The 23,513-nt window shown below is 36.8% G+C and overlaps 1 protein-coding gene and 1 non-coding gene across 9 annotated transcripts in view; both read right to left on the bottom strand.

The window, feature by feature from the left end:
* SMARCA1 (SNF2 related chromatin remodeling ATPase 1) overlaps window positions 1-23,513 on the bottom strand; it is a 433,394-nt gene that overhangs the window by 398,117 nt on the left and 11,764 nt on the right. For 5 of the 8 annotated variants that reach the window (XM_073879171.1, XM_025852592.2, XM_025852590.2 and 2 more), the window contains exons 6-15: window positions 22,284-22,463; window positions 18,097-18,252; window positions 16,605-16,736; window positions 15,559-15,627; window positions 11,173-11,282; window positions 8,361-8,587; window positions 7,307-7,428; window positions 4,652-4,687; window positions 3,581-3,733; window positions 760-892 (exon numbers count right to left, since the gene is read on the bottom strand). In XM_073879171.1, the coding sequence (XP_073735272.1) occupies window positions 760-892; window positions 3,581-3,733; window positions 4,652-4,687; window positions 7,307-7,428; window positions 8,361-8,587; window positions 11,173-11,282; window positions 15,559-15,627; window positions 16,605-16,736; window positions 18,097-18,252; window positions 22,284-22,463 (1,318 nt within the window). The remainder of the gene's footprint in view (window positions 1-759; window positions 893-3,580; window positions 3,734-4,651; window positions 4,688-7,306; window positions 7,429-8,360; window positions 8,588-11,172; window positions 11,283-15,558; window positions 15,628-16,604; window positions 16,737-18,096; window positions 18,253-22,283; window positions 22,464-23,513) is intronic. The other 3 variants (XM_073879172.1, XM_073879174.1, XM_073879173.1) reach the window with 1 other exon arrangement.
* LOC112809195 (U4 spliceosomal RNA) lies at window positions 21,167-21,309 on the bottom strand. The gene has a single exon (XR_003204521.1). It is a non-coding gene; the product is annotated as a U4 spliceosomal RNA (small nuclear RNA).

Raw genomic sequence — 23,513 nt, 5'->3', positions numbered from 1 at the left:
ATTTTCAAAGGTCATTTTTCAGATCAAATTTCCTTCTATCAACAGGCACTCTCTAATATGTGTATAAAAATTTTTTAGGGGCGCCTGGGTGGCTCAGTCAGTAAGTGTCTGCCTTCAGCTCAGATCATGATCCCAGAGTCCTGGGATAGAGCCCCATGTCCATCAGGCTCCTACCTGCTTCTCCCTCTCCCTCTGCCCTTCCCACCCCCCCCACGTGTGCATGTGTGCTCCCTCTCATAAATAAAGTCTTAAATCTTTAAAAAAATTTTTAACTAGACATTTTAACTGCTAAATAATATCAGGTACTTGAGAAGACATGCCACTGGCATTCAACCATAAACTACTGATGTTTAACTATCTATTCCATATATTGAATGCAAGGCTTTAAATTAAATGGATTTAAATTAACACTTTTTTTAAAAAACTGACTTTTTTCCTGTAAGTTTGCAAATTTTAGTCAACTTTAAAAGTAATCTCCTTGGGGTGCCTGGGTGGCTCAGTCGGTTAAGCATCCAACTCTTGATTTCAGATCAGATCATGATGTCAGGGTCCTGGAATCAAGACCCACATCGGGCTCCCCAGTCAGCAGGGAGTCTGCTTGTCTCCGTCTCCCTCTGCCCCTCCCCACACACACTTGCTCTCTCTCTCTAAAATAAATAAATAAATCTTAAAAAAATAAAAATAATGTCCTTTAAAGAAAACTGCATGTGTTTTTGGAGGAAAAAAAAAACCACCTAATTATTTTACATGTATAAATACCTTGTTGTATAACAATTGAGTCAAGTCTCAGTTTTATCTCTGCTCTTTCTACAATCCTTTCTTCAACAGTATTATCAGTGATGAGACGGAACACACGTACTGGCTTCTTCTGACCAATACGATGTGCTCGATCCTAAAAGAAAGAATCCTAATATAAGATATTGGGTATTCTGGATAAAATATATAGTACAGCCACCATATGCTATAAAATTCTAAATATAAAATTAGTTTCTGAGCTCTCTAGACCTGCCACATTTTAAAGGAGGATAATGAATATTAAGAATATCTATGGGGCGCCTGGGTGGCTCAGTCAGTTAAGCGTCTGGCTTCGGCTCAGGTCATGATCTCAGGGTCCTAGGATCGAGCCCCATGTTGGGCTTCCTGCTCCGCCCCCCGCCCCCCGCTTGTGCACGCTCTCTTTCTCTCAAATAAATCTTTTTTAAATATGGAATATCTAGAGGTCCCTGTGACCAAAAAAATCTGCCAATATTATAATATACCAGTAAGAGAAAACTTCCAGAAAGGCAACAACCAAAGCCCCTTTAAGATGAGGACTAGACGGAGTTTTCTAAGCAACTTTAAGCCACTAAATGCAAACATCTTCCACAATAGCAAGTAGTTTTGTGAGGGGCAAAGTAGTTAGCAAGGGTTGCTATGGTGGCAAAAGTCTGCATAATCAAGCAGTTCTTTCTTTTTATGGAGGCAATTCAGGGATGTGTAATAAAAGGTAATAAAAATTAATGGCATATTAATATCCTTACTATATAGTGGTCTAGAATTAGTCCTATGGTTTATGGTTGGTAAAGGTGACAGATGGCAAGTTCTGATAATACAAAAACAGCTATGGGGAGTGTTTTTAAAACACAGAGGCTGCTAGAGCAAACAGGTGAAGGGAAGAGGGCAGTTGAGAAAAACAAACCAAAGAAACAAGATTCAAAACAGCCCTTGAACTAAATATAAAAACACTAGAGCTCAGTAACAATTTCAACAAAGTACACTGAATGAGAACGCAACACCTCTACACAAATTTAAAATTTCAAACTCAAATCAGTAAGTCATGAAAGATCAGCTATACTCTTAACAATTATAAGGAAATGAAGTGTTATCAACAGGTTTTCCAGTTTAGTAACCCTGTAACTTACTGGGGCTTACTCCTACTGAGTCATATCAAACAGCTAGCTCAGTACCATGCTAAAGTAATGATAAAAAAGCATTTCGATTTAAAAATGTCTTGGGGCACCTGGGTGGTTCAGTCAGCTAAGTGTCCAACCCTTGATGTCTGCTCAGGTCATGATCTCATGGGTCATGAGACTGAGCCCTGCATCAGGCTGCTTGACGATTCTCTCTCTCTGCCCCTCCCCTGACTCGTGCATGTGCACACATGTGGGCCTGCTCTCTCTCTAAAAATACAAATAAATCTTTAAAAAAATTTAAAAATTAAAAAATTAAAATGTCAGGGCGCCTGGGTGGCTCAGTCTTTAAGCATCTGCCTTAGGCTCAGGTCATGATCCCAGGGTGCTGGGATTGAGCCCCACATCGGGCTTCCTGCTCTGCAGGAAGCCTGCTTCTTCCTCTCCCACTCCCCCTGCTTGTGTTTCCTCTTCGTTGTGTCTCTATCAAATAAATAAATAAAATCTTAAAAAAAAATCAAATTGCATGAGTTCTTTATATTTAAGAATATTAATAAGGAAAGGGAATTCTTTATGAAAACCTTCATATCAGACCTTCTTGAAATATCAAGTTTCCTAGCTAATTTAAAACAAGTTTTTGGGGTGCCTGGGTGGCTCAGTCGTTAAGCGTCTGCCTTTTCCCCAGGTCATGATCCCAGGGTCCTGGGATCGAGCTCCACATAGGGCTCCCTGCTCTGCGGGAAGCCTGCTTCTCCCTCTCCCATTCTCCCTCTGCTTGGGTTCCCTCTCTCACTACATCTCTGTCAAATAAATAAATAAAATCTTAAAAAAAAATTAAAATGTCCTGATAGTCAATATGTTTTAATTCTGTTATAAAAAAAAGGAAGGTGGGGCGTTCACTCCCGGGTTTCAGCACCAAAAAATATAAATATATAAAATTTTTAAAAAGGACTTCTAAGCCATGCCTCATTGACGTATGACTTTAATTGCTTCCAAAGATAGTAAATTATCCCATAATTTATTGGGATTTTGAGTGCATAGCTATTTTGCATCTTTGTACTTCTGAAATTACTTTTCTTTATCTCAAAATGTGAGTCACACTGACAGAAGTTGTACCTCTAATTCAGTAAATGACAGCATGATGACAGATAAAAGAAATAGCTCCTTGAAATTTTTCTTGAAAAAAGGGTAGGATATTTTCCAATGGTGTCCTTAGGTATCAGATGTTTTCCTGGAATATATTCCGTTGTTACCTTTTTACCTCCTCATCCCAAATGTTTTATTACAAAAGTTGAAATCATACCTCTCCCAATTTTAGTGCTAAGGATTTTAATGTATTTAGTAATCCAAAAGAATTAATATCAATACATTAACTTTTTAACCCTTTTCATTAAGACATATGTACATGTCCTTTTCAATATTCAGGAGTGGGAGAAAACATTTCTGTTTCATGATAAATGCCAAAATAGACACATAAATGCTGTAGTTGGATTTGGGGTGTGTGTGTTTCTGTTTTCTTTTTTGTTTTTGTAATTAGCACAGTATCTTTGTTTTCCAAGATAATCTATTTTAACATCTAGAAAACCTCCCAAAAATTGTTGTTGCCCTTTTATAAGTTACGTCTGTGCTGCATAAATAACAACAGTATTCCTAGCTAAAATAAATTTCTGGCATCATTAAAGATTACTAACCATAGCTTGTAGATCAACCTGTGGATTCCAGTCTGAATCATACAGTATAACCACGTCAGCACTTGCCAAGTTAATTCCAAGACCTCCAGCTCTGGTACTCAGCATAAAGATGAATTTGCTACTATTAGGAACATTAAAGGCCTCTATTGCTTCCTTTTTTTAATTGACACAGGAGATGGAAGAAAAACAAAAATAAAATTATATTAACAGAGTCCTTAAGAAATATTTTTAACATACATATTCAAAAGCCCACTTTATGATATTCTTCCATCTCAAAAATACTTAAGCATATATCTATATACTGTACTGTGTGAATTGCTGTAGAAAGTATATTACATAAAGTTCCTAATATTTAGAAGCTTACATCAATAGAGACAAACTCAGAACAATCGTACAGACAAATTTAACTAGGCAAGCTAATCATTTAAATTACTTAAAGCAACAGTAGTAAAAATGTTTGGAGTGAGAGCTGAAAAATATCTAGGAGGTAAAATGTCAGCTATCTCAGCTTCATTCCCATTATTTTACATAGGATTAACAAAGAAGGTATAGTTTGGAAGACCAACAAGAAAGAAAAAGGTTCAGAAATATGAATGAGAGAATTGGATAAAGGGGAGATTAAGTAGATTTATTTCCATATGGTGACAAGGGGCAAATAGGGAAGTAATGAGGAAATTCAGTAAGGTAATCCAGGGATATTCAGTAAAGAGTCTTAAAATTAATGGGATGTTAATATCCCTACTATATAAAGATCTCATACAAATTAATTAGAAACACTAAGACCCCAATAGAAAAATAAGGAAAAAAAAAAAGGAAAGAACAGACAATTCACAGAACAAATATGAATGGCTAATAATACAAAAATAATGTTCAATCTCACTAGTAATCAAATAAATGCAAATTAAAACATAATACCATTTTTTGAAGATTAAAAAAATGATAATACTCAATGTTGACGAGGGGGCGGTGAGACGGGCACTCTCATACATTGCTGCAGGGAATGGAAATTGGTACAACCTTTCTGGAAAGCAATTTGGCAATATGCATCAAGAGTCTTAAAAATGTTCATACCCTTTGACCCAGTAATTCCACTTCTAGGAATTTATCCTAAGGAAATAATCAGAAATGTGCACAAAGATTTATGTATAAGGACTTTCACTTTAGCATTATTTATAATAGTGAAAACTTGGAAACAACCTAAATGATCAACAATTGGGAGATAAATTATTTATAGTACATCCACTGGATGTAATATTATACTTAAGTTATTTTTACAATGAAGTTTATTACTGATATAGGAAAGTACAACATAATGCTGAGTAAAAATGTTACCAAACTTTATATTAATATAGTATAATATCCGTTATTTATATAAATTCTATATACAAAAAGAAATTGGCCAGAAATACTTTTATTTTACAAATTTCCTTCAGCAGTCATATATTACTTTGATAATCAGAAAATACAGGAAGTCATATTTTTAATGAATGGAATGGCATGGTCAAAACTTGCAGCAGAGGTGACGCTCACTGCCGCAGTCCGTATAGCATGGAGAGGGGGCAGTATAGAAAGCAGCATGGTGTAGTGAGAGGCAATTTGGTGTAGAGGAAAGAGCAAAAACCTGGTGTGACTCATTACCATTTACGACATATGTGTTTCTAAGCAAGCATTTAACCTCTCTGAGACAGTTTCAAGTAGAGAAAATGATACCAGTAAATTATATTTTACTGGGCTGCTGGGAGAATTCAGTTGGAACTATACATTGCCTAGCTTAGAGTTGCTGCTTGACAAATGTTAGATCCTTTCCCTATAAAAGTGAGGAGGCCAATTAAGTAAAGGTTATAGGAACTGAGTCAGAGGGTGACCAGAGACTTCGCTAGCTGAATTTAGCGGTAGCAATGAAGAAAGGGCAAATCTGAGAACTACTGAAAAAGAATTGCTTATTAACAGCTGGCAAATAGTTAGAGTAAGGAATCAAATGTGGCTTCCCCTCCTTACTAGGAAAATAGATGAAACGATTAGGTGGACAACAGTATAATGGGAAAGTGGGGCATTTAAAAAAAAAAAAGAACAGCTCTGACTTTGCTGTACCTAAATTCAACATATGCAATTCAAAGCCTCTGAAGGGAGAAATTATTAGAAATTTTAAGAAACCAGAATAATTTGGGTATAATTAGGTAAAGTCCACATTGTTCATAAACAGGGAGATCAGTCAGAAATGCAAATTGGCTATTTGAGGTCAGAAAGCACCTACTTTTCTGCCTTAGTATCATCTTCACTCCAGGAAAAAGGGTCATTTTGAATAGCACTATATGGCTTGTGCTTAATGTGGATTTGAAAGAAACCCATTCTGAGGAATAAATCAGCAAAAGCCCAATAAAGCTCCAAGTTACCATTTCAGAAAAAGTAAACTACTATAGAGCAGGGACCTGTGTAAACTTTGGAACACCCCCATTATTTGTAAATGTTATCAAAAATGTTTCCCCACAATGGGTAGCAGGTAAACCCTGAATATGAAAAGGGCCTGTGTGCCCGCTATGGACCCTATCCTATGCTAGAGCCAAGCTTCAATAAGGAAGCACACAAGGGACAGAGTGCTCACTGAAGCTATAGAAGGAGAGGGACATGGACTAAGAGTCTCTGTGGCCTGAGATGCAGCCTTAAAACTGAGAGGTAAAAGGCCTGTGTGCAATTTCATGACATGTAGTATATCCTGCACTACAGAGTTTTAAAAACTGCATTCATATCTATTATACCCAATGATCCTCATAACATTGTCAGAAAAAAAGCAGCCTAGGTATTAATATTACCCTGATAATAGTTAAAGATACTGAGGCTCAGAGAATTAAACAGCTTGCATACACTACAAAGTGGTGGAGTTGGTGCTGAAATTTAGGTCTTCTGAAACCAAGTTCAATGCATTTTCCACTATACCATGAAATCACAATCTTTGCCCAGAGCATGAGGATAGACTTAAAAGAGAGACCAAAGACAGAGCCTTGAAGGACCACAGAAAAGTGAAGATAAATTAGAAAAGCCCTCCCCCCAAAAAAGTATTTAAAGGGTTTAAAATACATTAGACCCATGACATTCATGAGGGATAATCTAAAGATCTGTAAGAATTCCCAAATTTGAGAAAGACACTGGCTGCTAGGTAGGCTTCCTCACTAGCTAAGTAACTCATTCCTATACACCAGCCTTTTGGTATTCCAAGATCCAAATGCATGATACACCTATACCTATGTTGTCCAATTTCAGTTTTACAAAAATCTAACACAGATTATTTCCTTTACAAATTAGTTTCATGAGTCTTTAGGATTACTCATAAACTGGAAAAATCTCAACTGTTAAACTCCACAAATGGCGAGGGTCTACTGCAGGAAGCAAATCAAGAAAAGAAAATGGCAGAATCAAGAGATTAAAGAGTAGGATGAGAAACAGTAATTAGAAGGTCAGAGCTGTGGTTAGAAGAGGTAAGGGTGCAATGGTGTAGTATCCTTTAGATAAGTGAGGATGTCTCTGAAGACCTTGAAAAGGATGCTTTGTAAGGAGTCAGTATAATGCAAGCCAAATTGAAGATCTCAGAGAGACAGAGAGGTGTTAGTGAGAAATTCAACACACCTAGCTATTTAAAAAAAGGCCAAAGTTCAAAACTACCTAATGATGAAAAACATGGCTTAATTGAACTCTGATTTTTAAAGTTTTGTTTTACTTTCTTTTCCTCACCTCTCTTTCTTCATGTGGGGTTTGTCCATCCAGTCGACAATACTCATAACCACGCCACATACAATAATCCTCCAAAATGTCCAGCAAGCGAGTCATCTGGCTAAAAATGAGAACCCTTGAACCTAAAACATTTCCCCCCAAAAAGCAAGTTATTCAACTTGTGTAAAACTAATTTGAAAGTTACAAAAATATAAGTAAACATCACATGTAATATAAATATATAGTGGAACACTTCATGAAACACACACACATATACACCTTTGAGGAATGCTATACAGAATTATGCATTGCTGAGTTATGCATGTTTAAGGATTTCAAAACCCTCCACACATATTGAGATGATTTAAATTCTGCCTTTTCTCTGTCCTGAGGATGAGTGATCGGTCCACACAACGTTTCATTAGACTACTGCAATAGTCTCCCAGTTAGTCTCTTGTTTCTCATCTCTCATCCTCAGTAGAACCCCCGTACTGCTTCAAAGGTTCTCCTCCAAACATACAAGTCTGATCACGTCAGCTGACAGCAAAATCTTCTATGACACACCTCCCTCCCTGCCTTCCAAATAGTCCATACTTCTTTAGCATGTTTAAAAGGCCTTTCGTAATCTGGCCCCATCCAACTTCCCAGATTCCTCAACTGCCACTCTACCCCAAATGCTGTAAGCTCTGCATTCCTTTTTCACACTTCTGTTTCATTGCCCTGTAAAACGCTTCCCCCTCCTTTTTCCCATGATTTACTCCTAGACATTCTCCAGGACTCACTTCAAATGTCGCCTTTGTGAAGATTTCCCCAACTCTGTTTCTCAACATATCATGGCACTTATCACAACGAATTGCCACTGTTCCTCCTCACTACATTGTTTATCCAAGGCAAAGACTGTTGTCTTATGCATCTTTGTATACCCAGCCCATAGGACAATTCCTGACAGATAATAAGTACTCAACAATGTTCGCTGAATAAGTGAATGAATGATGGGTAAATATGCAAAATGTTATTCATACACAAGTCACTAATATAAAGTCATTTCATGTTAATGTATAGATTTGTAACTCACCCTGTTCTTTGAGTTTGGCCAACAGTTTATCAAGAACTACCATTTTACCACTGTTGCTGACAATGTGCTCATCAGTGGTATAAGGTGGACCAGGTTCAGCACCATCAAACAAGTAAGGATGATTACAACACTTTCGAAGCTGCATCAGAATGTTTAAGAGTCGCATCTTGTCCATCTTGCCAGCAGAGTTTAACACATCAATATCTTTCATCAGGATTTTTGTATACCTAAAATTTTTAACTATAATTAATCATTTATTATATGTAATTGATGAATCACTAAATTCTACTCCTGAAACAAATATTACACTATATAGTAACCAATTAGAATTTAAATAAAAATTTGAAAAAAAAAGTAAAAAAATACTCAGTTTTGGTGAATATGTGGTGAAATAGGAAGATCTTATAAACTGACATGGATATGTTAGTACAGTCTTTCTAAAGGGCAATTTGGCAAGATACGTAATAAGTTGTAAAATGTGAATATTCTACATCTATAATTTTGTCCTTTGTAGATAGCCATATAAGTGAAATAGTGTTCATCACAACACTGTAATAATAAAAAGTTAAAGCAATCTAAAAAAAAATGTTCAAGGGTGCTTGGGTGGCTCAGTCGTTAAGCGTCTGCCTTCGGCTCAGGTCACGATCCCAAGGTCCTGGGATCCAGGCCCATATCAGGCTCCCTGCTCAGTGGGAACCCTGCTTCTCCCTCTCCCACTCCCTCTGCTTGTGTTCCCTCTCTTGCTGTGTCTCTCTGTCAAATAAATAAACAAAATTTTTTTTAAAGTTAAAAATAAAGAGTTCAATGTCATCAAGCAAATCCCTTTGCTGATTAGCATAGAGTCCTATTTAAACAAATTCGATTTTGAAACTAAATCTGATCAGCAAAACCAAGAAACTTCTGAACATTTTAACTTGTATGTTGCCTACAAACCTGTTTCCTCCTGCTTTATCCATTGCTACAAATTGCGATCAGCTGATAACTACTCAGATAACCATATCTGATAATTAATTATTCAATAACTACAATATTTGCTGAAAGTTGGCATCCAACTTTTTCTTGTTTGAGCTAAAAACAATCACAACTTCTTTCTTTTTTTTTTTAAGATTTTGTTTGACAGAGTGAGACACAGCGAGAGAGGGAACACAAGCAGGGGGAGTGGGAGAGGGAGAAGCAGGCTTCCCAAGGAGCAGGGAGCCCAATGCAGGGCTCGATCCCAGCACCCTGGGATCATGACCTGAGCCGAAGGCAGATGCTTAACGACTGAGGCACCCAGGTGCCCCAACAATCAAATTTCTTATACCTAATCTTCGTAAGGCATTTTTTTCTGATCCATAAACATTTTTCACTATCTTTTGTTGGCCTTTACCCAGGTGAAAATAGACCTATGTATCCACCTGAACAGTAATTAATATTTAATTATATTAATAGCCAAATTTTATTGAAAGTGCCAGATATCATGTGAAGGGCTTTATATAAATCATCTTGTTAAATCTTCACAACTCTGAGGTATGTACTAGAATCACCCCCACTTTACGAATGGAAATTCAGGCAGCTAAGAGAGGTGAAACAACCTACTCAGGGCCACAAAAAGGGACAAAGTCAGAGTTTGATCTTATGTCTGAATCCAGAGAAATATACTCTTCACCACCACCCTATACTGGTTTCAGTAGTAGAGAAGTCATTACAAATAAAATTAGAGGGCGCCTGGGTGGCTCAGTCGTTAAGCGTCTGCCTTCAGCTCAGGTCATGATCCCAGGGTCCTGGGATCGAGTCCCACATCGGGCTCCCTGCTCGGCGGGAAGCCTGCTTCTCCCTCTCCCACTCCCCCTGCTTGTGTTCCTGCTCTGCTGTGTCTCTCTCTCTGTCAAATAAATAAATAAAATCTTTAAAAAAAAAAAAAAAACAAATAAAATTAGATCACTTGTAACATATATTAGCAACATTTTGCTTCTTTTTTTTTTAAGTAGGCTCCATGCCCAACACAGGGCTTGAACTCATGACCCTGAGATCAAGACCAGAGCTGAGATCAAGAGTCAGACGCCTAACCAACTGAGTCAACCAGGTGCCCCACAACATTTTGCTTCTTTTAGCAGCATTACATAAGCATGTCTAATTTATGATTCCTTGTGACTTCTCTTGTCAATTTCCTGCTTTGCCTGTATTTATCAAACCAATTCAGCTTCTATTTTTATAATATCTACAACTGCTATTCTCATCCATCTTATTATTACTTATTATTACCGTTATTACTATTTTCACAGACGGAAAAAGAATACCAGACAAATGTGCAAGTCACATTAGCCTCTTTAACCCTGACATTGACTCATAAGCTAAGTATTATTATCCCCATTTTATAGAAGGGAAATAGGTTATATGATTTACCCAAGCTAAATAGCTACTAAGGGACAAAGCATGGGATTCAAATACAGGTCTATAATTAATGAGTTCATGTGATATAATGAGCACTAGGTATTATATAAGACTGATGAATCACTGACCTCTACCTCTGAAACCAATAATATATTATATGTTAATTAGTTGAATTTAGATTTTAAAAAATATTTTAAAAAAAATATGGGCCTATAAAATCAAGGCCCATGCTCTCTCCCAAAGGCTAAATAAAATATTCACTAATTTTCTATTAAAATATTTGAACTACTTAACTTGCCATTTAAACATAAAATGTAAATTTTGATCTAAAGGCAAGGCACAACTGAAAAAAAATAAGGGCATAATTGAACCACTACAAAGCTAAATTTTAATAAATCCTTACACATAAATAAATTCCAATGGAAATAAAATAGCTCACCATTCTCGTTGCATTTTACTCAGTCCCAAGTAAATCTTTATTTCCTTTTTAGGAGGCAGGCTCTTCTCTACATCAGTTTTTATACGACGTAACAAAAATGGTTTTAAAACCTAAAAAGTGACAGTTTTTATAAAAGTTTATAAGATATTTAATATTATAAACCATGTATTTCATTGACAACACACTAATGTGAAATTTACTTCCCAAAGCATAACCTGAAAAACACTACCAATGCCAGTTGCCAATTTTCTCAATAGAAAAGAACCAATGGCCCATTAAAAAATCAGAACAGGGGACCTAAATTAGATATTCATAATTTGATAGCATAAAATACATTAAAAAGACAAGATTATTGACTATTGAATAAGCATGAAAGAATCTTTTTTTTTTAAAAAAAAGCTCTTGTCATACAACATTTGTTTTTTTATTCTGTATAGGAATAATTTTGATGGTAACAGACATTTTTCCAAAAAAGACCTACAGATGACCAACGGACACACTAAGAAAAGATGCTCATTATCACTCATCATCAAGGAAATGCAAATCAAAACTGCAATGAGATATCACCTTATATCTGTCAGAATGGCTAGTATCAAAAAGACAGGAAATATCAAGAGCTGGCAAGGATGTGGAGAAAAAGGAACCTTCATACACTGTTGGTGGGTATATAAATTGGTACAGCCGCTGTGGAAAACAGTATGGAGGTTCCTCAAAAAAACAAAAATAGAAATGCCATATGATCCAATAACTCCACTACTGGGTATTTACCCATAGAAAATGAAAACACTAATTTGAAAAGCTATATGCACCCCTATGTTTATTGCAGCATTATTTACAATAACCAAGATACAGAAGCAACACCTAAGTGTCCATTGATAGATGAATAAATAAAGAAGATGTGGTCTACATATATGTGTGTCTGTATTCATATATGAATACAGACACACACATATGTATGTAAATATAATATACACACACACACGATGGAATGTTACTCGGGCATAAAAAAGGATGAGATCTTGCCATTTGTGACAGCATGAATGTACCTAGAAGATATTACACTAAGTGAAACAACAAGATTTTTTAATCTTAGAGGAAATCTGAAGTCAGAGTATGAATCAGAGAGTCTTTACAAGTGAGATAAAAATGCATGCCATTTCAAAATAGTTAAATATATGAATGAAGAGAAAATAGTTCAATGTTAAGGAAGATATGGATGAATAGAGAAAAAAGATGAAATAATCAGTATATACCTGCCAGACAGACTCTATCACAGGAAAGTAATAGTGCTACCATCATCTATATAGAGTACGTGCAATGTGCCAGATAGTGCACCATGAACTTTACAACCCAGAGTACAAAATCCTTACAATAAATCTTTAAGGGAAATGTGATTACTTTAATTTTATTTCTTTTTTTAAAAAGATTTTATTTATTTATTTATTTATTTATTTATTTACTTTAGGGGCGCCTGGGTGGCTCAGTCGTTAAGCATCTGCCTTCGGCTCAGGTCATGATCCCAGGGTCTTGGGATCGAGGCCCACATCGGGCTCCCTGCTCGGCGGGAAGCCTGCTTCTCCCTCTCCCACTCCCCCTGCTTGTGTTCCTGCTCTCGCTGTCTCTCTCTGTGTGTCAAATAAATAAATAGAATCTTTAAAAAAAATGTTTAAAACTTTTTTAAAAAATAAAAATAAAAATATTTATTTTAGACAGAGAAAGAGAAAGCATGAGCAGCGGGAGGGGCAGAGGGAGAGGAAGAGGCAGAGAATCTCAAGCAGACTCTGCACTCAGTGTGGAGTCCAACATGGGGCTCAATCTCACAACCCTGAGATCATGACCTGAGCTGAAACCAAGAGCCGGACACCCAACCGACTGAGCCACCCAGGTGTCCTTCAATTGTATTAACTCAACCAAAGTCATTTTGCTAGTAAGTGGTAGAAGCCAAATTCAAACCCAGATCAAGCTGATTCTAAAATCAGCTCAGTCCCTGATTAGCTGTTGTGAGAGCCTGGACAACTTCCTTAACTTTTCTGAGCCTGTTTCCTCAACCATTCATCAAAAAGTTATAGTATATGTATATGACAAGCATTTTAAAATGAGAATAATGATACCTATTTCCAAAGCTGCTGTGAAAATTTATGATAGTACTTGTGTAGAGCTTAATCACAGTAGACATTAGTAAATAGAAGCTATTACTATTAGAGATCTATGGGAGGTAAGGAAAAGAAAAGAGTGAAAGACAACTTCTGATCTCTGGTTTGAGCCTCTTAAAATTGTCTAAGATTCTTTAAGAGTTTAAACTGCCTGTGAGACATTTAGACAGAAAGACTCAGAAGACAGTGAGATATGCAGAAACTAGGCAAGAAATAATGGAAAGATAAATTTGGGAGTTCTAAGTAGATAGGTGGTAGCTATAACCATGGGAGCGGATCCCCAGGGAGAGCACATAAAAAGAAAGTCAAAGACAAAGCCCTACAAAACACTAAACTTTCAGGGACAGACTGAGAAAGAAAACCCATAAAGGGGACTGATAGGAGTGGCCAAAAAGGTAAGAGAAAATCCAAGAGAGAATCCATTCTGTACTCCAGAAACCAGGTAGGAAAGGGTTTCATGCAGGAGTGGTTAGAAGTGCTAAGCAGTACAGAGAAGCCAAAATACTGAGCAAAAAGTATACCCTGAATTCAGCAACTGGAAAATGACTGAAGACCTTCCAAGATAAGTTTCAGTTGCGTAGAACGGATAGAAGCCAGTGGTCAATGAGTCAAGAGTAAACAGGAGATTAGGTAGCGGAGATGGAGAAAATAAGCCACTTTTTCAAGAAGCTTAGCTATCAAGGGACGAGACCAGAATCACAGCCACACAATGATAAGAGAGTACTATTTTGTATATGCGTGAGGGTGGGTGCGTATGGGTGTGGGTTTAGATTTTAATAAGGGAGATACTTGAGCATGTTTACATGTTAGGACAAAGAGCCAATATAGAGTGAGAGCCAGAAAAATCAGTCAATAAAAAGGATAAATTATGGGGAAAGGTCCCATAAAGAAACAGAGAGAGATGAGATCCAGGGTTCATGTCCAAAGTCTTAGCCAATGACCAAAGAAAACACCTCTCCCTTCAGAAAGAAGGTAACACAGATGCAGATATCCTTGGAAGCTGGATATCTTTAAAGGAGTTCCTACCTAATAACTTCTCCTTTCTCTTTGAGAAAATAATGATGCTACTTACTGAGAAAGGAAGGGGGCAGAGAGTATCTGGGATAGAAGTCTTGGGGAGATTGGGGAAGGCCTGAGGCAGCTGTTACCGGTAATGGGAAAGAATGCCATAGAAGGCCACGTTGAAGGATTGCTGACATCATCAAACCCCAGCTTATGTTATAGAACATGAAACTGGAGTTGCTCCAACCTGTACAATTGTATAACCTTCTTTATCAGTGTTGAACAGTTCCAGTACAGAACAAGGCACTCTTCTAGTAAGTGGTAGAAGCAGAATTCAAACCCAGAAGACAGAGACAGTTACAGTATTCCAGTGTCGGGCTTCCAGGGCAGAAATGGCAGATAGACAAGAAAAGAAAGAAAGTTTGGGAGTATTGGCAAAAGCGTGGTTCAAGTGATAGAAAATGGGCTCATTGTTTGATAGAGAAAAAAGTAACAACAGGGGCACCTGACTGGCTCAGTCAGTGGAGCCTGCAACTCTTGATCTTGGGGTTGTGAGTTTGAGCCCCATGTTGGGTGTAGAGATTACTTAAAAATAAAGTCTTTTTTAAAAAGAGAGAGAGAGGAAAGTAAAGTAACAACAGAAATGAGGTGATGGATGAGAAAAAGCAGGGGTCCAAGGACTGGAGGTCTCTGCAAGGTAACAGAATAAGTACAGAAGGAGTAACATGAGTGAAAGAGCTAAAAAGGATATAAGAAGTTGTTATCAAAGAATGGAAAATGGGTATTTAATGAATGTGAGGGAGTTACCTGTAGATGAGTGGATGACAGAGAAAAGAATGGGTGGAAGGTGGACCTGCAAGATAACTTCACCTTAAAGGAAGAGTTCTGTACATGATGGTGCAGAACTAGTGGCTTACAAGTGGCACTGGGGAACTAGAAAAATACTGATGCCATCTTAAGGACCTGTGGGGTATGGGAGTATGAACAGCCTCTACTGGAGAGGACCACATTATCCATGCAGGAGAGCTGAAGTAAAAAAGCTGTTCCCTAAACAGGCTGAAAATAAGAGTAGAGTTCATTTCCCAAAGAGGCTGTCAGAAAGACTGGAAGGGAGAAGCAGTGAGACTGAGCCAGGGGGTAAACCCACAAGTTCAAACGGACTCTATGGCAATTTGTTTTCTGGGTTGGTATATATATTTTAAATTACTAAATTTTCTTGTCTATTACTTACTGCGTGAAGTCTTTCCACAAGTTTTTGATCACCAAGACAATTTTTAGTGTCAAACCAAGAGTCAAAGTCCTGTGGAGGGGTGAAAATTTTGCAGTAAGCACACAGGGGGTTGGTTTGGTTTTTTTTTTTTTAATAAATTCAATATTGTACAAATTCTTAAACAATGATACAACAGTAGTTCATTTTAAAAGCACTTTCAAAAATACGTTCACTGTCATGGTCAATATTATTTACTTCTCAAAAATAGCTAAAATACTGGAGGAGTTAAAATTTGAACTATACCAGCACTGTTTCCTTAAAAGTCTTTTATTAGGCTTCCCCATATCATAGTAGCATTTATCCAGTTAAGAGTTAGAGTAGGAATAAGAATATAAAATAGAAGGCACATAATGATAACAAAAATTTTAAACAAACAATAAAAATAAACCAAAGCAAGATAAGGTATACAAACCAATGGACAGCTGAACTTGGTACTTTTTATTATCAATTAATATCAGTAATGAGAAAAATCAAGCTCCAAAATCCTTAAATCATTCAATTCAGTTTGCTGCACTAGCATAACCTTGTGTTAATGATAAAAACAATGTAAATCACACATTTACAAAATATGCTGTTTTTCTAATCACACATTAATTATGAGCTCTTTAGTGCTCACCAAATGTTAATGACTACAATAATTAAAGACCATTTTAAAGACTCCACCTACCAAACTAGTATGTAGAAAGCCCTTCCAATTTAATTAAAAGAAAATTTTGAATTTACTATTATGAACTCAGCCTATTTCATATCAGAAATTGTGACAGCAATGCAATATAGGCAAAGTTTAACAGGCAGAATAATCTCAAAGAAAAGATACATTATTTCTCTAAATAACCCCATTTGAAAAATTTGTGCTTAAGAGCTTTTTTTTTTCTGAGAAAACCAAAACACACAGATAAAGAATTACAAATGAAAAAGAACTATAAATTTCAATCTACATTCTATGCTTTGAAAACAGATGTCTGTGAACATAAGAAAATCATATTTAAAACATGACTTAAACTTACATCTGCAGAATTAAAGACATCAGGCAATAAAAAGTTGAGTAATGCCCAGAGTTCATGCAGGTTATTCTGCAAAGGTGTTCCAGTTAGGAGCAAGCGGTTGGTTGACTTGAACTCACGAACAATCTCAGAAAGCTAGAAAAATAATTATGTTAACATCGCTTTATTTATTAGAATTCTCAAAATTCAGTTCTTTATCCAACCATGTTTTGAATAAAATAAAACTTGAAAATTATTTTTCTGAACTAGGAAAATATCCTAGCTCAGGTGACATTGCCACAATGAATCACAACTAAACAAAATATCCTAGGCATTTCTATACTTACAAGAATGCAAATCATAGTCATACCTCAGACCCCTCCCTCACTTCAAAAAATTTATTTTCTCCATTTTGGGTCCACAGAAACAGTCAAAACTCCATGGAATCCAGGCTAGTCACTTTACACAATAATATCTCCTTCTCCCTGCCAATCATGTTCATCTACATACCTAGCCAAGTTCTAACTTGGCCTGATGACAATTTCTAAGCACCGGAGTTGCACCCATTTTTCTTAACTTACATTAACTTTCTAAATATAAAGCTATAGGGGCGCCTGGGTGGTTCAGTCGTTAAGCGTCTGCCTTCGGCTCAGGTCATGATCCCAGGGTCCTGGGATCGAGCCCTGCATCGGGCTCCCTGCTCCACGGGAAGCCAGTTTCTCCCTCTCCCACTCCCTCTGCTTGTGTTCCCTCTCTCCCTGTATCTCTCTCTGTCAAATAAATAAATAAAATCTTTAAAAAAATAAACAAACATAAAACTATAAAAATTAAAGCACAAAAGCATAAAAGAATAGTAACCTTATCAAATAAAAATGCACATTTTTATACACTCAAATAATTATTCTCTAACATGCATCCTTTTTTACTGGCTATTAGTTTCAATTTGAAATTAGTATGATCCACCTGGTAGTTTTCCTCCAGTTCTGTCCCTGTTTCTCCCAAAATAGCCCAGTGATCCAAAGAGAGGCTCATCATAATAACTGATGGCTTTTCCTACTGTTGATGGAGTTGAATGGCAAGAAATATTGATATTTTTCAAAATTAACACCACACTCTAATTCACACAAATCAGATAATTCCAAGAAATGTTTTTTTTAATCCTTATGAATATACATAAGCTAGTAGGCTCCTCAATAAAAGGCAAATCAATGCAAATGACTTTTGTACACCAAATATTACCAAAATATTAAAATACTGTAGCATAACAGAGTTAGGCTGCAACAAGTATAGCAAATGAACACCTAATTTTCTTTATATTAAAAACTGTGCTCAATTTTCATTTGTCTCATATTCAATAATTTAAACTTTAAAACCATTTTTAAAACTGATTTTCATTCACATTCTGTGAATAAAATCACAATCTTCCAACCCTTTTTAATTTTGAATACACAGAAGTAAACAAACAGACATGGTAGTTAAAAGAAAACTTTAACAATGATATTGAAAACTGGCTTACCTTAGATTTTTCATTCTTTATTCTGTGAGCCTCATCAATGACTAGGTATCGCCAATGAAACTTTTTAAATACAGATTTTTCTTTAATTACCATCTCATAAGAAGTAACACAAACGTCCCATTCTCCTGGCATCATTTCATCACGAATAAAAGCAGCCTAATGCAAAATAAAGTTCCTCATATTAGAATACACTGACAAGATGGTCACAGAATTAAAACCTCAAGAGAATATTAATAATTATAAGAGAGAGACCTGGGAATCATTTAGTCTCATCCATTTTAAAGACAGGAAAACCAAGGCCCAAAGACACATTTGTGGGCAATTATCTGGATGACATGCTAATATATTCATCAACAAAAGAGAAGCAAAGGCTTCCCTTAAAAGAGTACAGCATATCCAATGAACTAGAGTAGTTCTTATCACCAGAAGATGACTACATTACTAGGCTCTCTTCATAGGACAGATGGTCCAAAAAACATGGGTGAAGTAACTGCCTTCTGAAAAACATGTTCTTACCAAGAGCCAAGCATCACCAACTATTACCAATACAGTTTTAACAAATGAAAAGAACTCAATAGACATGAATGATTTCAACCTTTGAGATCTCTTATGTTCCTTCCCTTTCTAGCAGGAATGAATCACATATTTCGTTAAGGGGTCATGAAAGCCCATTAATGCTTCTGTGAACTTCCTGATGTTGTTTTGAGGTTACAGATATGATTTTATAAAGGGGACTTGCTCTATCTAGTACAGGAGACTATTTAAAACAGTGAGACTGGGGCGCCTGGGTGGCTCAGTCGTTAAGCGTCTGTCTTCGGCTCAGGTCATGATCCCAGGGTCCCGGGATCGAGCCCCGCATCAGCTCCCTGCTCCATGGGAGGCCTGCCTCTCCCTCTCCCACTCCCCCTGCTTGTGTTCCCTCTCTCGCTGTGTCTCTCTCTGTCAAATAAATAAATAAAATCTTTAAAAAAATAAAAAATAAAACAGTGAGACTATTTAGAACTGTTTTTAAATCTTCACAGGCAGTGGCCAACATAGTAGCCAAGCTGACTGAGAGCATTTTTAACTTGTATGAACTGAATTCCAGATGTTACAGGTCAAAATAAAACCACAGAAGTTAACAGGGAGCAGCCAAATCTATACTGAGAAGGTTCTGATTAGTACTGTAAATCTAAAATTACAGTACATAAACAAAGTAACTGTTCACTGCAAACTCATTATTTCATAAACTCAGTTATGCACCAAACACACTGTGGACTCATTCAACAAATATTTACTGAGTGCCTATATATACAAAAGGATCCCCTGGACTAAAGTAGAGAACAGAAAAAAAGGCCTTTGTAGAGATCTCAGTTGCACTCTGGGAAGTGGTCATATTGAAAAAGCTAATTAAGACATTAGGGAATTGGAAACAACATAAAGAGAACCAGGGTACCAGACCCCATTTGGTCTTGCAAACACCTTATCTTTCTTTGATTTTGTGAAACACCCAGTTTAATGGTTCTTCCTACAGTTTCATGAAACATATGCACATTTTTAATTTAAATTAGCCCTACTTTGAAATTTGTGTGACAGAACATTGAATATCACATAATCCAAAAGCTCTCACTTTATAGGTGACAAAATTAAGGCCCTTCAAGAGTCACTCAACATCACACAGTCAATGGCAACACCAGAACTAAAACCAGATCTGTTTCCATGTCCAAGATCTTTAATGCCTCTGGAGTGGAAAAGGAAGGGGTCAAAAACCAAGTTTGGTGGGGTGCCTAACTGGCTCAGTTAGAGCATGCAACTCTTGATCTCAAGGTTGTAAGATCAAGTCCCATGCTGGGTGTGGAGCCTACTTAAAAAAAAAGAAAAACTAAAAAACCTTACTTTGGATTCACACCTCTATATACTTCAGGACTACATTAGTATCAAACTGGATCAATAGTATTACTAAGAATTTCCCAACTCAAATACCTGTTATAATCTACATCAAATTTTTTAATAACATATTGACCTCATAAAATATTTACAAAAGGCCAGGAAACTATAAAGACCCAATATATCTATCCCATATCCCAAGATTCAAATCTGTCTATAAGTAATAATCTGGATTTTCACTATGCATACTGACATCAATCTCTAAATGTTGAATATAGTACATTATTTATGTTATTAATAATTACCAGTTTGCAAACTCTTTCGCCCATGGGCCACAGTAAAATTATAGTTTAGGTTGCAATCCTTAAAAAAGGAGCAGTACATATCCCCACCATGAGTGAAACACTGCCATTTTCCATTCTTTTGTATCTCAATGTTTTAAAAACTTGTCTCCACCAACATGAATTCCCAATATTAACAAGTGGCAATATGAAAAACACTGACTTTGAAGATTGGTTTTCAAGATTAAAAAATTTTTGAAGCTGCCAGTAAAATCCCAACCTCCCATGGGGTAGAGATAGGACAGTCACAAATTAAATACATCCACTCTTTCTTTTAGGGGCTCCTGGGTGGCTCAGATGGTTAAGCATCTGCCTTCAGCTCAGGTCATGATCCCAGGGTTCTGGGATCGAGCCCCACATCGAGCCCCACATCGGGCTCCTGGCTCAGCAGGGAGCCTGCTTCTCCCTTTCCCCCTGCCCCTCTCCCTGCTCATACTCTCTCTCTCTCTCTGTGTGTCTCAAGTGAATAAATAAAAATCTTCATAAAAAAAAGTGAAGAAATACTTCATTAAATCCTTGGATTCCATACAATATAGTTGAAAACCACTGACAGTTTTACTGAGATACCTGGAAACAAGTGTAGATATTTCTCTTTTGCTTATGACCTTTAAGAAATAATTTCAGCCAAAAATCAGTACTTTAGAAATGCAAAGTTTTATAAGGAGTGGTATTACATCAAAGAACAGCAGTGAGAGGCACCTGAGAGTGTCTGCCTTTGGCTCAGGTCGTGATCTCCAGGTTCTGGGATCAATCCCTGTGTCCAGCTCTCAGCTCATCAAGAAGTCTGCTTCTCTTTCTCCCTCTCCCTCTGCCCCTCCCCCCCACTCGTGCTCTTTCTCTCTCTAATAAATAAATAAATAAAACCTTTTTTAAAAAGGAAAGAACAGCAGTGATTAGAAAGAGTTCTAAGTAACTAATCTGCCACTGGGAAATATTAGTTTTCAATTAGCAATAATCGCGCCTCGGATAAACCTCATTGGCTACGATACTGCCACTGCGCAAAGCTTGCCACTGGGAAATATTAGGCATAGGGAAGAATCAAGCCCATAATTCTAAATTTATGAGCTCAGTATTTCAATATTTAAATTATTTATAAGTTAAATTTAAATAAATTTAAGTAATTTTTCTTCAAGCAAAATGATAAGAATAAAATTACATAATTCATTATGCTACCATTCTTTTAAGGATATCTTTTGATAACGTATCTAAATATGTAAAATAGAATAAATCTTTACTCTAAACTATGTCCTCTGGAGGCAAAATAAAGGCAAAGTTTAATAATATGCTTTCTAAGCTGATTATTCATTTTGATATTTTTGCATAATTTATTTATTTTAGATTAATTTTACAGTCCTAAATAATTGTAGCCTACTAGATTGACAAATGGCTAATTTAAGCAAGAGCCCAGAATTTCTAATATCTAAGAATGTATGCAGATATGTATTTTTCTATTCAAAGACCAAACTGAAAGCTGTGTCTATGAATAAACACAAAACACAAGGCTCTCCATACAAATAGAAAAAGTTCCATTCATGTGTGTAAGCACACACGTGTCCATGTATACCAAGTCAAAGTCAAAAATAAAAAAATTAAACAAAAAATTAAGTCATGCAAAATTACAGTTTTGGAGTCAAAATAGCACAACTGATAGAGTCACTGACAAGATACACTGTCAATAAGGACTTTTTTTATAAAAAGATATTTAAAATGCAACTCAAAAATGCTGAGGTTAATGACCTAGTTGAAATTAAATGCAGATAAACATAGTAATGGATTGTCTGTTATTAATAAGTAACACATCTACTTCACAGGAGTGTTGTGAGAATTAATTATTATATAAAAAGCACTTAAACAGAGCCTTAATGTAGAGTTATTTACTAGTAGCAGTCAACTTCAATGTCTTTTATGGTAATAGTAGGCAACTTAACCCCAGAAATGATGTTATTCTTGATGGTCTCTTTAAACCTATTTCTCACTTACTCTCGCATCCTTGTCTCCGACGAAACAAATAACACGGAGAGATGGGACCCATCGTTTAAATTCATTCATCCAGTTGTATAAAGTAGACTTTGGAACTAAAACCATGTGAGGTCCGGGAATATTTCGGTAATGTTTCAGGTAACCAAGCAAAGCAATCGTTTGTAAAGTCTTACCAAGACCCTGCATTACCATTACAAAGAAAAAAATCCATAAATGTTTATTTAATGAAACATTTTGTTAGTAATAACATTACAAAAGACATTTGTCAACTATGTCACATAGGGAAAAATTTAAAGACCTTTGTTTTTTTTAAGTGAATAACCATTCCAATTTGTACTTACTGTGTGCACAAAAAGAAACCAGGGACTTGCAGGTAGAAGGCTGCTTTGTTGCTCCTCTTAAAGGAGCAAGCAGTCTACTTTATAATTTTTTCTAGAGCCAAAATTAGGGATTTCATGTGTATGTGTTTCACACTCATTTCCCTTATCAGCCTGCTTAGATACTGGTCTTTCTTTCCCATTGCCCCCAACATTATTATAGCCCAGGCATGAAATATTCAGACTATGAATCTCAAGGGACTTGTGGCTCTCTGTACTTGCATCTCACACCCTTGAAGACCTATGGAACCATCAAAGAACAGAACATGAAAGAACTCTGCAGCCAGAAAGGGCCTTAGAGATGACCTGGTCTGGTGAACTTTTTTAAAAAATAGCATATTGAGGGGCGCCTGGGTGGCTCTGTCGTTGGGCGTCTGCCTTCGACTCAGGTCGTGGTCCCAGGGTCCTGGGATCGAGCCCTGCATCGGGCTCCCTGCTTGGCGGGAAGCCTGCTTCTCCCTCTCTCACTCCCCCTGCTTACGTTCCCTCTCTCGCTGTGTCTCTGTCAAATAAATAAATAAGATCATTAAAAAAAAATAGCATATTGAACACCACGAACCCACCACCTAACTGATGAGAAAGGGAACAATGTTCCATGCTGTGTGGCCTTTTAAAAGAGTCTCTGGGGGTGCCTGGGTGGCTCAGATGGTTAAGCATCTGCCTTCAGCTCAGGTCATGATCCCAGGGTCCTGGGATCGAGCCCCACATCGGGCTCCCTGCTCAGCGGGGAGCCTGCTTCTCCCTCTCCTACTCCTGCTCTCCCTGCTTGTGCTCCCTCGCGCTGTCAAACAAATAAAATCTTTAAGAAAAATAAAAATAAAAAATAAAAGAGTTTTTGGCTTTATCTCTATGC

Source organism: Callorhinus ursinus, unplaced genomic scaffold (assembly GCF_003265705.2).
Source record: "Callorhinus ursinus isolate GAN/ISIS: 27379988/994484 unplaced genomic scaffold, GSC_fseal_2.0 scaffold33, whole genome shotgun sequence".
NCBI lineage: Eukaryota > Metazoa > Chordata > Mammalia > Carnivora > Otariidae > Callorhinus > Callorhinus ursinus.
Note: the sequence above shows the minus strand (reverse complement) of the source record. Positions and strands in the feature narration are given on the sequence as shown.